Below are 16463 nucleotides of genomic sequence, written 5' to 3'. Positions count from 1 at the left end.
CCTAGTTGCTCTCTTATCTCAAATACTGTGTAATGGTTCTCATGTCAACAAAATAAGCAACATTGGCATCAATATAATGGAAATAATTAATAGCACCTGATAATATATTAAAATGGCATATTTACAAAGTTATTAAAAAATTCCTGAAGTGGCATTACACCAAAATGAGTGAGTACTTTGTCAGTTTTATTTTAGCTTTCACAGAGAAACATTTTTAGTAAATATCTGTACTTTCTCAGCAGTCAAGTTTATTAAAGTCTAAGTAAAGAGAATAAATGATCAAATCTTACAGAGATGCTGATCCTTAATGTGTTTGCTCTGCGGACCTCAGCATGTGCATTTAGAATCCAAACAGTTTCTGTTTCAAATTCACTATGGCAACATTGCCATGGTAAAGACTCTTGGACAGACACGCTTACAATGTTTTCTTTCTCACACTCTCACTCTCTTTCTCTCTCCCAAACACACGTATACACACAAGGGAGGAAGAAGTGTTGGGCAGATTTCACCTACCGGTACCCAGAAAAAAAGTAAAAAATAAATACATTCAGAGAACTAAGGATTTGCACTACGTCTTTGTGTATTTAGTGAAAGAAAATTATAGAAAGCCAGACAAAGACTGTGCTACTATATGAGAAAGTCAGGAGTGGCAGAGAAGTATGTGAGGGTTGTGCAGGACATGTATAAAGCTAGCGACAGTAGTTAGGTATGTTGTGATGTAAGGGATCGGCTCGGAGACACTTTTTGTTTACTAATGTTAGCTATAGCTATAACAGATGATCGGGTTCAGAGAGAAAAGGTTTCTAAAATGTTGAATATAATATATATATATATTATAATGGCATCAATAACAAATTACCTTTTTTCTTTTCTAGGTATCTATTTGCGAATGTTTTTACAGTAGCCTGCATGTTGTGTTATGCACTACTGTGATTCATCAATGCTATTGTGTAAGTATATACAGAAACTCTCCTGTTTCTTTTTTATTGGCTATTAAACCTCTGAAATTGGATAGAAATAAGTTACGACAGACTTTTTACTTTTTTCAAACAGGAAAACCTCATTTATGACAAATGTACAGCACAAGGACGATAAGCCAAACAGAACAGTGTGAGCAGGTGGAGTCAAACCATCAGCAGCACGTGACAAGGTGCAGAGTTTTATTGAACCAGTGGCGTGCTGTAACAGTAAAACACTGCTGTGGAGACAAGGGGATTTTGACTGAAGAAAGATCTGGGCATTTACCATGGATTTAAATGGAACTCTCAGTGGAGAAGAGGTAAGCTCAGATAGAACACTTTCCATAAAACAAAACCCTCGTAACATTCTACACAAATGTCCTTTCTTTACAATCCTAACGACTGCGTTGTCTTCTTTCAGATTGATGTTCTCACAACTGTGTACTTGGTGTCGCTCACTCCTAGGTAACTGTCTTTTTGCCCCTTGTCACCTACAAATTTAACTCAACTTTATGGGCCACAGGTAAACAACAGAACTTATGTTAGGATAACGTATGGTGTTATTTGCACTTTAAAACTAAATTTACCATCCACGTAGGGAGATTGTGTCACTATTTCTAGATACATTAGTTTCATTTTTGTTAGCTAATGGTAAAGAATGTCAACAATTTGACAGAAATCTAACTAGGCACAGGACTAAGAGATTAAATAACCTATATAAGAGCTTTAAATAGATGGTTCTAAAGTCATTGAAAGACATTTTCTTATTTAGTTTAAGCCTCATTTTCTGACACCCAATTCTCCTGTGTCAATGCCCATATCACATTCCTGATAGTATGAATACATTTGCTATTTGTTAATTCAGATTATTTTGTAAACATTTTGCAAAAGTGAATGGTTTGGTTTAATAATTGATGCATACTTTTTTTTTATCTAGTGTCATTGGGAGCCTTTCTGTGCTAGTTGTGTCCATACTAAGATGGAAACACCTAAAACAACAGGTAAGTCAAACTGTACATGTATTGTATACACTATACTGTGTGTGTGCACATGTGGCTGGGTGAAATGTTTGTATAAATCCCCAGATCAAACGCTTGATAAACTAAAATTCCACATATTTAATCTGAAACTGACAAAATAAACTCTATCTAGGTTAAACTCAGTCACTCTTGACTTTGTGTTTTATATTTGTTTATATTTCTTCACCAACATTAGTTTGATAAAGAATCATACAAAGATATTTTTTAACCTAGATCAACAAAGTTTTTAAAAATACATGAAAACGGGTAAATTCATTAATTAATCTAGGGATGTCTGATATTATTGGCCTGGTATTAGCATATTATGTAATATCTGTAAGAAAATGAAAACCAGACAACGCAATGTTTGGGTTAAATCAAATGATGTGTGCCTTAAAAATTGTTTGGGGGATAAACAGCTGTATATCAAAGCAAAGATCACTAGATGGCAGCATTTAATTCATCTCATTTAATTCTCATTTAATTCATCTCATACTCATACAGTGGTTTGTAGAGATATATAAATAAATATGACTAGGCCAATATCGGTATCGTTTGATATCGGAATCGGAAGTTAGGTGTTTGGAGAATATCGGCAAAAAGTTAATATCGGACATCCCTATCTATAACTCTCCTGTCTTTACAGTCTAAATCCTGTGGTTAATATTAATTATCTGCTGGTAACATTCTTGAATATGAACTGATTATTGATTATTTATATTTGCTTACCTACCCGATTGCTGTTGCCTAAGAACAGGGCTGCCCAATAGGTAGATCAGGACGTACCAGTAGCTCTTTTAATTTAACTTTATTTATTGTTTTGTACCTGGTTTTGAAGCTCAAGTTTAAATCAAACTTTCATGCACAAGAGCTTTGTCTTGACCTTGTGTGTTTCACTGGCTTAACGTATAAATACTGGTGAATGTTTGTTTCAGGTGCATCTCCTCATGCAGCTAGCCCTAGCAGATCTGTTGGCCGCTCTCATCCTGATGTCCTCCAGTGCCATGAACAGACTCCAGACGGACAGCAGTGTAACCATCTGTCAATACATTTTGCCACTATCGCTGGTGAGAACGTCCCTTCGTCCCCAGTCACCTTTCTCTCAGTGGCATTATGTCATTTCAGCAGTAAAACCCTCTGTGTTTCATATATTGCTTCTATAAACTTGTGTGCTGAGCAGTTGTGCTGTGTCATGTCTCGTATTATGTAAATACATAGTCTGTGCAGAAGAGCATGTGTTACTGTTTTTACTATTATATTAGTTACGGCTGTAGACTCAGATATTATGAAGGAATGCTGGTATAAAAAAGACCCACATACACTAACACACTGTTTCAGGTGCTTAAGGCTGCATGCTATCCATGTAAGTGGCACAGCGTTACAGTTGTGTACAGTATAACATTACCTACTGTCATTTCTGTTCATCTGTTCCAGACGTGTTATTTTATTTCATTTCTGCTTGTGGTGGTTTATGCCTGGAAGTCTAAGAATGCAATCCAAGGATGGAGAACAAGACCAGAAGATGTTGAAAATACACAGGTACAACCCTACATGGGTCAATTTGAGGATTGAGATTGAGATAATTATACATTTTATTTTATTTTATCATTTTACCTTTTGCTTTACAGAATCAGTGTAGGAGGAAAAGAGTCTTGTTACCAGTATACTTGATTGTATGGTGAGGTTTAACTATTGAATTGTTTTCTTTTTTCCAGACTGATGATTTACTGACAATCATGATCTAATTTTTCTCTGTCATTTTCCACAGGTTGACTCCTATAGCAATTTACTTAGCATATGTTCTGACTCCCTTCATAAAAACAACTCCATTAATTCCAGACACTAACAAATCCACGATCCTTCAGAACGAGAGCAAGTACTGCACCAGGTGAGCCCACAGTAATCATTCAAATCCAATTAAAGAGTCGGTAAGGTTAGGGTCAATTCAATGGACAATGTGTTTTGTGTGTGTTTTAACATTAATGACCTTTCTTCTGTCACAGTTGTATTTTGTTTCTACATGTGTGGAGGGACTCCTGCTCTGATGCTGTGAGTACAGTGTGAAACTCTCACTTATTAAACCCTACTAGACTTAAAAAAAAAGAAAGATATTATGTAGAAAAGGAATGGCTTTAAGTGACATTTTCCTGGGGGGAGAGGAAGACCTCAATGCACCATGGGAGTTCCCCCAGCAGTCTAGGCCTATAGCAGCACAACTAAGGAATAACTCAGTTTAGCCAGTGTTCTAGACTTTTTCAAAAAGGAAGGTTTTAAATCTAACTTTAAATGTAGCGAGTGTCATCCTCCGTCTGTTAGTTTAACCGTTTTTTAACTTTTTGCATTTTTGTGCGTTTGTTTTTCTCGTCAGGAGATCATTCATGACACCTTCATCAAGGTTTTTCTCTTTCTTGTGGTGATACCAGTGATGCTGTCTTGCTCTGTAAGTCCCAAGTGTTCAACAGCGTTATCTCAAGCTAAAGCTAATTGTTTTTCTATAGCTGAGATGTAACCATGGTTCTTATCATTATAGGTCATTTATTACAAGGTTGGAAAATGGTATCAAAGGTATACCAATCAAGATCTGTTTCCAGTGGAAGGAGATGGGCAGTCTAGACGGAGATTCAAAAATATGTTTTCTACAGCAGGGAAAATGGTGATGGTCATCCTGTTCTGCTGGGTCCCAGGTACTGTACACCTCTACATGTTTCTGCATCCAGGATGGTGACACACAGATTATCTGACTCATGTGTTTTATTGTCCCATTGGTTCAATGCAGCTCTTGTCCTCATTCTCCTTTCTACTCTTATAACTTGGACAAATGTGGGACAGCGCAGCCTGTTTGGCCTCTACATAATACAGGTAGAACTTTTAAGCACAAAATGGCAGTCAAAAAAATTTAATCAAATGGCATTTTGGTCTAGAGTTTGAGTTTTGTTTTAATGTTATTTGTTTCAGGCTGCTAGTGTGTCCCTGCAAGGTTTCCTGAACAGTTTGGTTTATGCGTGGAGACGAACAAATTTCACAGAGGCTGTTTTAGGGGAGAACACGCCTTTGTTGGCATACACTCGCCGTGCCTTCTTTGAAGAATCACTAAGAAGCGAAACCTTAACGTGAGAAACTGTTGAAACAGTGGGCTAAATGTTTGTACACGTCATGATTTATTTAGTTTTGTGGTTCCTAAATTATGATGTTATCACTGTGTTAGTGTGGGTGAGTGACATGCTTGTACTGTTCCAACCGAATTCCATGTAAGTCGAGGACTCAGTTACTTATTTTCATCTTGTGAATTTTTATCAAGTGTTTCTGACTGCTTGGCTGTACATGTGTGATCCAACAGTGAGAAATGCCGAGATGCCACAGACATGACGTGTGCTCTGTTCTGTACACATGTACAGTACCTTTAACTTGTCTCGTAAAAGTAACATGTGGTTGTACAATCCTGTGGTTTCCACTCAGGACATTTCTCTTATACAATCCCACACTCAACACACACTGCACACACTCAAAGATAAACACTTTTGTGTTGTAGTATTACAAACTGCTCAAGCGTTTTGTCCAGGCATTAATGGTTAACGTACCGCAGACTCATTGTTTATGCACAGCCATCGCTAGAACTTCTCATTTGTACTGTAACCATTGTGTTCAGTTCTTGTCATATTTTCTCACCTTAACCATTCATTAAAGGTTAAATCGGTGTTACACTAATAATAAACTAATAACAAGTGATGTTTTTGTATGATATCTATGCCCCTCTGTATCCAGATTTTACTTCTAGTCTAATTTTTTTTCCCACATACAAATCAAATCTTCTTATATTACAAGTGGGGTTTTTTTTCTTGTTTGTTTGTTTTTAATCTTGGGCACACAGTGGTATTATGGGTAATGCGCTTGCCTTGCAGCCAGAATATCATCAGTTTATGTCCTGGCTCAGGTAGTTGGCCCTGCTGGGAAGAAGTCATATTTTCTCACTGAGCATGTGGGTTTTTGTTGTTGTTGTTTGTTTCAAATATGTAAAATGGGGACTAGGTAGGTCTTCATGACAGTTTAGGATCTAAACATTAAGTTTAATTGCCAGTATTGTTGTATGATTTATTTATCATTTGTCCTTCATAGTATAATGTATTATTTGTTTTTGTTTTTGTTTTTAACATTTTATTCATATCTCGTGTTTGTTTGATTATCATTTAGTAATATATGTTTTCAAGAAAGAAATTCTGGAATGAACAGAAACTGTCAACTCATCTCTGTCGAAAGGTTTTCAAGTTGTAGAATTAAAACTTCTCTTGGCCACCAGATGTCACCAAAGAAAACAGTTTAAAAAATAGATTCGAGTATGAACAATTTTTCAATACAGTAGAAACCCTGTTTTCTAGAGCCTATATTTTCGAACAAGTCGGTTCACGAAAACACAATTTTAAACCAATAATTACCCCAATTACAATCATTTAAACAAGCCAACAATACCACGAAAAAATGCAAAAGAAATTAAAACTCCCAAAATGCCTTTAAATGCAAGTTTATGCCCCAAAACCTGCTGCCAATTGAATAATTACTGCTAAAAACAGCAGAAAAAATATCGTACCTGAACAGTGGCGTGCGGTCAGGGGAGGCAGTGCCTCACCTGCCATCATGATTTAAAAAAGTACATAAAATAAATATTAATATTTTCCACTGATTTCCACATTCCAATACAGGGCGGCTCGCTGTGCCTCACGTTTGACTGCGCGATCCAATACAAACTGGGTCACGTTTCTGATCCAGCCAATAAAGTGCAGAGAAAAATCAGCGGGGGAGACAAACAGTACTCTGCGTCAACAGGCAATTAAAAGTCGACGCCACGCTAGAGCCAGTAGTAGGTGAAGAACAGCGTTTTTTAGCTCTGCCTGATTCGACTAACTTTGGATTGTATTTCAAGACGGAAACATTCTTCAAAACTGGACTTCCGGTCCAAACAGAAGATAAGTGATGGAAGACCAAGGTCGGAGCTAAAAGGTTAGCTTCAGTTTATGGGACAGAAGAGTCGGTTTTTTTAAATGTACTGGTACAAACGAAAAGACTGGCTGTGTGTTTGATAACTACATTTTTGGCCTAAATTTTTTTCTTATCGTTTTGATGGACAACCTTTGATTAAAGCAGCAGAATTTAAAGTTTGAAAAATAACTGAATTTTTTTACTGAAGGTCAAAATTAAATTTGTGCTGCACTCATCTCTATACTTTAATTTGTTTACAGTAAATATGAATTGCTTAGACACAAGAAGGCTGCTCTGTCCATTGTATCCTCAGAAACAAACATGCATGCTTGAAAATATTTTTCTTGTATTTAAGGTACATGCATGATGTGTTCATGCATGTACTTTAAATAAATCTGATCTACAGCGAGCTGCACCAAACATCACCTTTGCACTAATGTATGGTTCATATTTTTGCAATTTTTTATTTATTTACAATTTATTCTGCCTTGTGTGCTTCACTAGCTATTACACAAAAGACAGAATCCATACTGGAATCTCTTTCTGTCTAAATTATTAACAACAAACCCAAACCGGTCTGTATAGGTTATCAGTCATGCAGGTCATTTAATCCAGTCAGAACTGAAGAAGCCTCTTGGGTGAGAGGTGAAACGTCTTAAAAAGAAAAAAAAAAACCCAAACCTGAAAATCAAGTCACAGTTTTAGGTTCATTTATCCGTGAAAAATGATATTAACCATTGATCCAAATGTGGTCTGCACTCACACGCACAAATATCCTTTTTCAGCAAGCAGACTGAGGTGTATTTACTAATATCCCATGCTGCTTTGCTCTTTCAGCAGATGAGAGGCGCGGTCTGCTCCGTTCCCTGCATTTCTACGGCTCTTACCCCTCCCTCTTCTCCACCCACCGTTATTTATGCGTAGCACCGACTGTGTGTGTGTGTGTGTGTGTGTGTGTGTGTGTGTGTGTGTGTGTGTGGAGCCCTCTCTCCTCCCAGTGGCTGCTGCCGCCTCTACACTACATGTCTCTCATCTTGGCTTTGCTTACACTCATCCTCTGATTCCTTAAAAGCATCCATTACACTCTCCTTGTACTGGCTTTCCTCTCCTCTGTCCTACGTTCATGCTATATGAAGATTAAAAACTAATTCAAGAGGAGCTATTTGTGCTGGATCTTAGAGCGGAGAGGTGAGGTGCACTGTCTGGGTTTCCTGCACACAGGAGTGTTTTTTTTTTCTTTTTCTTTTTTTTCCCAGGCTGCTGGGAGCATCACTGATGCAGGTTGTCTCTCCCGGAGCGGCAGCCAGACAGACTCAGGAGAAAGAGGCAGACAGGACAACCCAAGCACGCTTTCCAAGATGAGCTCCATATTGGGAGCTGAAACGCAAGCAAGCAACTAAAGAAGGGACAGTGACAGACAGTGACACTTGGGATTTGGTTTAAGGTGAGTGTGTGTTCCACAGAGAGTGTTTGAAAAGTGAATGAGGAGTAAGAGAAGGAAGTCTCCTGCACTGGAAGATCAACGAACTGAGCGAAGACAGACTCATTTTCTGTCAAACCAGGCAGTGGTGTTACAGTGAGACACCAGAGCTGGTCTACAGCATTGACTGAAGAACAGAGAGAGGGGGTTACGGCAGAAAAGTGGGAGGACCTGTGCAGAGCTGGATCTGGACAAAGGTGAGCCTGCTGCTGGGATCTATAGTCACAAGAAGATAAAGACTACATGTATATTTAATATAAATCTATATAAAATAAAGACTCTCCAAACTGTGAAAATTTTAATATTACATTTTCATTTTTAAAAACTCTAGGACGCTCTCATCATGGCTGTGCAGCTCATCCCAGAATCTGCCGTGTGCTTGCTGATGGTGAGTCTCTTAGAGGTTTTACATTGGTTTTCTTCTGCCTCTGTTGTGTCTCTTCAAACGTCAGCCAAAACATTTCCTGTCACACTTCGGCAAGATGTGAGCTATCTTATTAAAAAAAGGGCTTGGGCTCATTTGCTCCTCCCACGTTCTACAATCTAACAATGTAAAATCTTGTGAAACTTCCTGGTGATGCAGCCACATTTTCCCTCCTCCTCCTGCTCCACTGCTGCAGCGGTCATGGAGCTGCTGCAGTTAGCAAGACATGGTACTGAACATTACGTTCCTGTATGTTTGGTGTTAGAGTCACATGGCTGTATGTTAAAGTATTAGAGCCACATGGCAGCGTGGTCGTAAATGCACCAGCTTCACACAGAGGGAATCAGGGTTCGATTCCTGTGGTAACTGGAGGACTTAGAACGTCTGCCTATTGGCCCTGAGTGTGGGGATTCTCTGTAAGTTCTCCAGCTTCAGTTCAGAGATAAAGGTTAATTGGGCACTCGGAATTGCAGAGGACATTGCCATTTAGCTTCTGTTAAAGGTTAATTGGGCACTCGGAATTAACAACTGGTCTGCTTCTATCAATGTGAAGGGTTTAGATCTGGCCACAGAAAGTACTGAAGGAATACTGGTGTCCTTTCTCGTGTCTATGCAGAGGACATTGCCATTTAGCTTCTGTTAATTAAAATGTACAACCTGAGCAGAGGTGATTTTTCTGTGTTCATTCTTCTGCTTCCTCATGCTGTGGCCCCAGGGGCAGTCATGCATTGCCACACTACCTGCTATCTCCACCTGTCATGACTGTCTGTTACTATGGCAATTGGCCATGCACTTCACTGGGGTGAGAGAAAGACAGGAAGTGAGAAAGAGAGGGAGAGAAAGCGTGTGTGTGTTGTGGTCTACCTAAAAATTGAACGTCTTATCATAGCCACTTAAAGGATCTGATTTGTTTCTGAAGGACTTGTAGACTTACATTACATATGCAATTGAAATAGACTGGATATTGTTGCAGTTTGAGGAGATGTTATTTACACCATAATCACTTCTGTAGCCAGGTCTAAATGTCAGTCGTAAACATTGTCCACACATACAATGTAAAATATGTGCAACAACTTTTAAAATTAAAGTATCGTACGTTGAGACGCCCGTATCTCGAGGTTCCATTGTATTTAATGAAATCAGTGCTGGTTAGTGACACATATGATGTTCAGGGAAATGTCGGTGTTGACCACACACAAAATCAAGCCCCTAAAGAGGGCAACACCACCAAGTTGTGAGCAAACATTTAGACAGCACGCCGAAAAACACATTAGATCATGGCCGGGCTGGACGTGACGCTGTAAATCCTCAAGAAATGTTTACCAACGTTATTCATTTACAAGTAATGTCATTTGAACCTCCCAGGCTGCCGGTGACTCATTCATCACCAATCAAATTACTGCTTCTTGATTTGATGTGCTGTAACAGAACAGCCGCTGAGTGGGTGAGGGGAAAAGGGTGAGGGGAGAGGAGAGTGAAGGGCAGTTTGAGAATGACATCATGCTGAGACCATTGATTATCTTGTGTGTGTGTGTGTGTGTGCGTGAGAGAGAGAGAGAGAGCAGGTGTGTGCAGCACATATTTCTGTTACAGTAAAAGCATTTTTGTGTAATGCAGTGAGTTATGTTTATGTACATATTTCAGCCAAGATCTTTCAAACACAAACGTCATCAAGCCATGTGTCTCATTTTTTATTTCAGACAGAAAATCAGAAGAAAACTGAACATTCATCAGTTAATCCATTCAGTAAATCATTTACCATCTCTACTCTGGGCCGATTCTGGCAGGCACCAGCTCAGGGCCGGGAACAACCTGGACAGGATGTATATAATAAATTATAATCAACAGTATGTCATACAATAGATGTTCATATAATAAAATATAATCAACAGTATGTCATACAATAGACTTGTTTGTAAATTAAATCATACACAGGTCTTTGTACTAGTATAACACACAGTACCAGAAAAGTCACTGATCGCTAGCGGTATGAACTTCGTTAGCCCGTAGAAATCCATAAATTAGCCGCATCATAGTTTAAGCAGTAGTGTTGAAATCCTGTGAGAAAAGTAGCGGCTTATAGTTCGGGAATTACAGTCATTTCAACCTGCTTTGATTCTGTTGTTTTGAATGATTTTGATTTTTTTTTTCTACACCGTGTGTCCTAGCTTGTCCTCTGCTTCTGTGCACTCTACTGTACGTGCCCTTCATCCGCCAGTTCCCAGTTGCAGTGTCCCAGTTTTGTGCTCTGCCACATAGGCTACAACGCAACACAGCACATCCTAGAAATGGAAGGTTGCCTGCTGCTGGATGTTTTTCACAAAACACAACACCAAATTTGTCCTTTAGTAAAATATCTAATTTTTTGGGAGCCATATCTGTGTCGTTTCGTTGACTTGTACTGTACACCTGTAACTCCTGGTTATCCCTGAACACCGACTTATTTATTTGTGTAGTTAGTACCCTAGAATATTATGCTACATTTTCAAGGAAAAGAAGAGAAATGAGCAAATTATACAAATAGGTTCAATCTGGTCAGAAAACCGGCCAGATTTTATGTGGTATAAAATCATCTTTAAATCTTGACTTCTTTTTTTTTTTTTTTTTTGCTCTTTTTACTTCATTTTAAAAAATGAATCTGAAAAGAATAACAGAAAAGAGGGACCAGACAGAACTTTAGGACTGTTGAGGAAACTCAACATCATGATGATGTTTCCTCAGTATTGTTAACCATTGTAAATAGTTTATTCTTCATTCGGAGTTTAAATTGTGTTTCCGCTGTACTTATCTCCACCAAACTTTGGCCGTTGTAAAGCACCTTTTGGATCAGTTGGATCCACATTTGGCATCTGTTAGACGATCCAGCCAGCGCTAATCACGTAAATATGTTTTCATTGTAAATGCTGGGTCAAATTCGCAGGCTAGCTCACGTCGTGTGTGCCAGGGTGCCAGTTTCAGAGAGGGGCAGCATGTCAGGAGGGTACCATGAGGTCCGATCGACTCACCATCTGTCTCTGAACAGATGTCCAAGTCGAAATCATCAGCTCTGTAGATTTTCGAGTTCTGTATTCATGTTTGCACATGCATACGGGTCAACAAAATATTAAATAATCTAGGCATTTTTCTGTACCTGTGTCGCTCAGCTACACCAACACAGTGGTATAAGTCATAGTCTAAGACATAAAAACGTCTATGCCTAGAAGCTGTAATGAAAGGCAGATATTACTCTAAATCATTGTTATGCTATTATTTTAATTTGTCTGATCAATTGTTGGCTCTGTATGATTGGGTAATATTTTGCTAATATTTTTTATTTGATAATCTTAATATGGCATGTTGAACAGAACATGATAACAAGATCTACAATGTATTTTACTAACAAAATTTTCACCACGTGAGACTGGTAATATTTATGTAGATGCAGTTAAAAAATGTACTATTTTATATATATACTGGAGCTATATGTCGATGTACAAAATATATCAGTACTTCTGTAACTCCAGAGTTAAAGGTCTTTACCCACTCTCCCAGCAGACGTATCCATGACAGCAGGTCTAATCTAAACATGCCTAACAACCACATGAAACATACAAATGCATCGTCATGCAACACCATACACGGAAAGCAGCGTTGTTTTCATTCAGTTTCTGTCGTTTGTGGCTTCCAGGTGTAAGTCAGACCCTTTTGATGTTTTTTAGGTCCTAGATTAAGATGTTACCTCTGTTAGCACAAGTGATTGACACAGGGTTTTATATACCGTATGTGAAAGTTGAGTCAAGTCGCCCTGTGGGAACAGAACCCCTGTAAAGCTTTTATCCATGCTGTTGCAGCACATGTTTTGTGATATATGCTGCAAATTGACATGTGTCTGTAAATAACACCGTCTAATGATAGGAAAAGAAAAACAAATATGAAGTTTGTGGAAAAAAAGCTCACCATATCATTAAATCAGTGGTGATAAGAAAAATAATGATAATTACATGAAATCCAGAAAGAATATGATTATATGTATAATATTTTATATTTATTTATTTATTTTATATGTATTTTCTGCTGGAGTCCACAAAACATTTGCATTTGTCTGTTTTTTAAAATAATCAGTAGATGGCAGTGTTTGAATGCAACTGATAGAGGGGAGAAAATAGCATTATCCTGTTGTGTGTGTGTGTGTGTATGTGTGTGTGTGTGTCCTCCTATGGCATCTTAGTGTTCCTCTTAAATAGGAAACACTTTATGGGGACTTCATTTTACCAAAATAATTCGTTAAGGTTGTGGTGGTTATTGAAAAGGATGAACTGCTATTGGAGGATGAGATATTGCTGTTTGCACCATTAAGACCCCCCCCCCCCCCCCCCCCCACGCAGAGAGACACAGAGATAGACACACTCTCTCCCGCCCTCTCTCCCTCTCTCTCTCTCTCTCTCTCCACAGCTGGTGTACTGTCTGCTAGGAATGCTGGTTGCCCGCAACAACAGTTGCTAGGCGACCATCACTGGGGCGACTGAGAGCATTGTGAACGCTATTTATATGGCTGGGGATGAATAAAACCTTACTGCTAACTCCTGTTCTCTCTCTCTCTCTCTCTCTCTCTCTCTCTGTCCTTTTAAATGATATTCAATATATACTACATGTGTCGGTTTAAATCCTATGCTACAAGATGTGTTCCCAGGTGTTGAATTAAACACAAGACAAACATTTTAAGACTGCAGTTTCATAAAAGATGGACTAATGAAGAAATTCCCTCTATTTTCTCTCTCTCTCTCTCCCTCTCTCTCTCTCTCTCTCTGTGTGTGTGTGTGTGTGTGAAGATCAAAAACCATGCACACTCTAGCTGTTCCTATCCACCGCCTCCTGCTCTAATTCACAGTTCCTCTGCTTCTGTGAGATAAGATGTTCCATCCTCTGAGCTGTTCTGAGGTGTGACTGAGGGGCCGCCCTTCTCTGACCTTTTAACTCCTTTTTAAGAATCCGAGCCAATGTGAGCCCTCGCCTATAGCAGATGTACGGCATACAGCATCTAAGTCTGTGCATGTTGGGAGAGGATATTTTCCATCTTGCGTGTGTGGTGTTTGATGGACTTCAGAAGCGATTCCCTGGCAACAACTGACCTCATTTCCTTAAGCAATGGCCGGAGCATTTGGTCTTGAAATTAGCGATTAGCTTCACTCTAAATATGTCGCACTGAACACTGTGAAATAAAGATTCTGCTCATGTTAGAGTAAAAATGTTGCGTCATGAGTCAGGATGATTGTTTTGATTCTCACCACCTGTGCACATGTGATAAGTCAAGCCATATATTTCCAAATAATGGAGCACCTGCTTTTAGAAAGTGAGTTCCTCGGGGTTTCTGCTTCCTGCCACTCTGGTTGCCACACAGTGTTTGACCGCAGGCAGATTTTTTATCTGCCTGCCCTGTGCACACACCTGGTCTCTACAACAATGATGAAATATGAAATACTTTTCATACTCGCATAAAAGCTGAATTTAAAACACCAAAAAATAAAGATCAAATCGGGGGGTTGGCATACATGCGCATAAATACCTGGGACAGCATTTTCCAAGACATATTAACACGGCAAAAAATGAAAACATTATGGTCGGCTTATATGTGAGTTTTTATAAAAATCATCGTTTTTGGATCAATTTTCAGGGGTCGGCTTATACGCAATTTGGCTAATAGGTGAGTATGGACGTACATGCCTAAATTCTTGTCTCTCGTGTACATGTTCTGACATGGCGGCCTGATAAAACACTTCTGTTTAATCAGTGTTGCCTGTATGGATGTCCTGGGAAATACACCTCATGGTAATTGATTAATTACTAATTTGAAAAAAATATATCAGAAATACTACCAGAAGTACATACCCTGTACCTTAACTGGACGGTCCTCTCCATTCACTGTTAGTGTGTGTTACATCTGGGACTAAAGGCCTGTATAAAACACAAGATAATAAGATTCCTCATCATATGGACTGTATATATTTGTTTTTACATGTGAGTGATGTGAAAAAAACATATTGAATGTGTTAAAGTGTTATAACAAACAGAAACGGGAGAAGGAGCAGAAATGTGTAATCTGGCCTCGTAATCATTACAATTCATTTCTTTGTTTCCCCATGAAGTCACAGTCTATTTGGTAAAAGATAATTAACTCAGCTCATTGGATGCCCCCCCCCCAGGTAATTGTAGTTTTCAGTAGAAAGAGTCAGCAAAAATTCCGCCTCCTTTTAATTATCTGTCCATATGGCTGTGAGTGAGCCAGTGAGATATGCAGATTTGTAAAATAGCTGTGGATAAATGCAACAACAAAAGAAGGAAATACAACATGTATGTCAGCATTTAAAGCAGTGGTTCCCAACATGGCTGGTGACCCCATTTTGACATCACAAAAATGTATTTTAAAGGCTGATGCCGTAGAGAGCAGCAAAAGCAATAATGGCACATAGTGAAATCTAAATATGTAATCACAAAATAAAGTATAATAAAAAAGAGTAAAGAATTAGATAGAGAGCCAAATCAAATCATACCACTAAATAATGTGAGAAATATAGCTGGGAATGAGGAGAGAAATAGGAGAAGTGGGGGATGGGTGAACTCAGGAGGTTAGTTTAAGGGCAGCTTGCTGTATATTCCTGTCTGCTGTTGGAGCATTGTCCTGTAATTGTAAACTCACTGTGTGCAGAGGAAGGGTTTTGGGACAAAATGTGAGAGACAGTATGAATGCGTATCATCCTGCCCGTATATATCAAAATTTAAATGATTAGTTTCAGAAATTAGTTGACATGTGTAGGCCACCATTTTGGTAAACAATAACTGTATTTCACGAAGGAATTTCCGTGAATGTTAATCCTACTCTGCTGGATTCCAAAGACCACACATATCTATGTGTTGACTTGTGTTAAATTACATTTTTTCACAGAAAAAAGTCTGCCCCAGATTAGCTTTCTAGCTAGCTTAAGCTAATGCTCTTGTCCACACATTATAGACCTGCAATGTCAGTTGCCAATGTCAGTTGACTAATTCACAGTTGTCATGATGTTCGTCTCTGTCTCTCTGGTGCTCGTGCCCTTTTGGTCATCGTTACCAAGGCAACACAAAGCTGCAGCTTGAAACAAGGATGCTTTCTTCATGGTTTTCTGAACTCAGGGAAAACGTTAGCTCAGGTATTAGTGGGAGTGGACAGGCTTTTAGTGCAGTTTTTCTTTATTGGCAGCTGTACTATGCAAATATGACATTTGACTAATGTATAAAGCACCTACACCTACCTGCTTAGGTAAGTGTAGATAAAGAGTGTGGGTGTGTGTGTGTGCATGTGTGTGTGTCGTGTACTTCAAAGGTGATGACTCATGTCTTGTCCGTTATGAGAATAGAGGTTGATCAGGTTGCTAAATGATGGAGAGTCGCTATTGTCTGCGGGGACAATGGTAGCCCTTAAACTGCCCTCTCCTTTTCACACACACACACACTCTCACACACATACACACACACTCACACACACACACCAATGGAATGGAATTCTGCCTGGAACCCCTCATAGTTTGGTTGTTTAGATGGGAATGGGTTATAGTGTAGGTTTGCAGTATGTGCTAGAGAGATCGGGGGTGGCTGGT

At 38.9% G+C, this 16463-nt stretch overlaps 3 protein-coding genes across 3 annotated transcripts in view; 2 read left to right on the top strand and 1 right to left on the bottom strand.

Annotated features, from left to right (window-relative positions):
- The window catches only part of cimap1b (ciliary microtubule associated protein 1B), a 2207-nt gene extending 1384 nt beyond the window's left edge, over nt 1-823 (bottom strand). The window contains exon 1 of the mRNA XM_008311941.3: nt 291-823. The gene's annotated coding sequence lies outside the window, so the exon portion shown is untranslated. The remainder of the gene's footprint in view (nt 1-290) is intronic.
- Nucleotides 1-6281, top strand: part of LOC103380109 (transmembrane protein 116) — a 7073-nt gene extending 792 nt beyond the window's left edge. The window contains exons 2-14 of the mRNA XM_025056430.1: nt 876-950; nt 1054-1279; nt 1381-1424; nt 1897-1960; nt 2914-3045; nt 3413-3517; nt 3607-3656; nt 3747-3866; nt 3982-4027; nt 4347-4418; nt 4509-4662; nt 4755-4837; nt 4934-6281. Coding sequence (XP_024912198.1) covers nt 1247-1279; nt 1381-1424; nt 1897-1960; nt 2914-3045; nt 3413-3517; nt 3607-3656; nt 3747-3866; nt 3982-4027; nt 4347-4418; nt 4509-4662; nt 4755-4837; nt 4934-5092 — 1062 coding nt within the window. The 5' untranslated portion in view covers nt 876-950; nt 1054-1246 and the 3' untranslated portion in view covers nt 5093-6281. The remainder of the gene's footprint in view (nt 1-875; nt 951-1053; nt 1280-1380; nt 1425-1896; nt 1961-2913; nt 3046-3412; nt 3518-3606; nt 3657-3746; nt 3867-3981; nt 4028-4346; nt 4419-4508; nt 4663-4754; nt 4838-4933) is intronic.
- Nucleotides 6282-6786: 505 nt separating this feature from the next.
- Nucleotides 6787-16463, top strand: part of frmd4a (FERM domain containing 4A) — a 65423-nt gene continuing 55746 nt past the window's right edge. Inside the window, exons 1-4 of the mRNA XM_008311919.3 lie at nt 6787-6970; nt 8206-8393; nt 8512-8626; nt 8761-8817. Of these exons, the coding sequence (XP_008310141.1) occupies nt 8773-8817 (45 nt within the window). The 5' untranslated portion in view covers nt 6787-6970; nt 8206-8393; nt 8512-8626; nt 8761-8772. The remainder of the gene's footprint in view (nt 6971-8205; nt 8394-8511; nt 8627-8760; nt 8818-16463) is intronic.

Source organism: Cynoglossus semilaevis, chromosome 6, assembly GCF_000523025.1.
Source record: "Cynoglossus semilaevis isolate Cse_v1.0 chromosome 6, Cse_v1.0, whole genome shotgun sequence".
Taxonomy (NCBI): domain Eukaryota; kingdom Metazoa; phylum Chordata; class Actinopteri; order Pleuronectiformes; family Cynoglossidae; genus Cynoglossus; species Cynoglossus semilaevis.
This window is presented reverse-complemented; position numbering and strand designations above follow the sequence as displayed.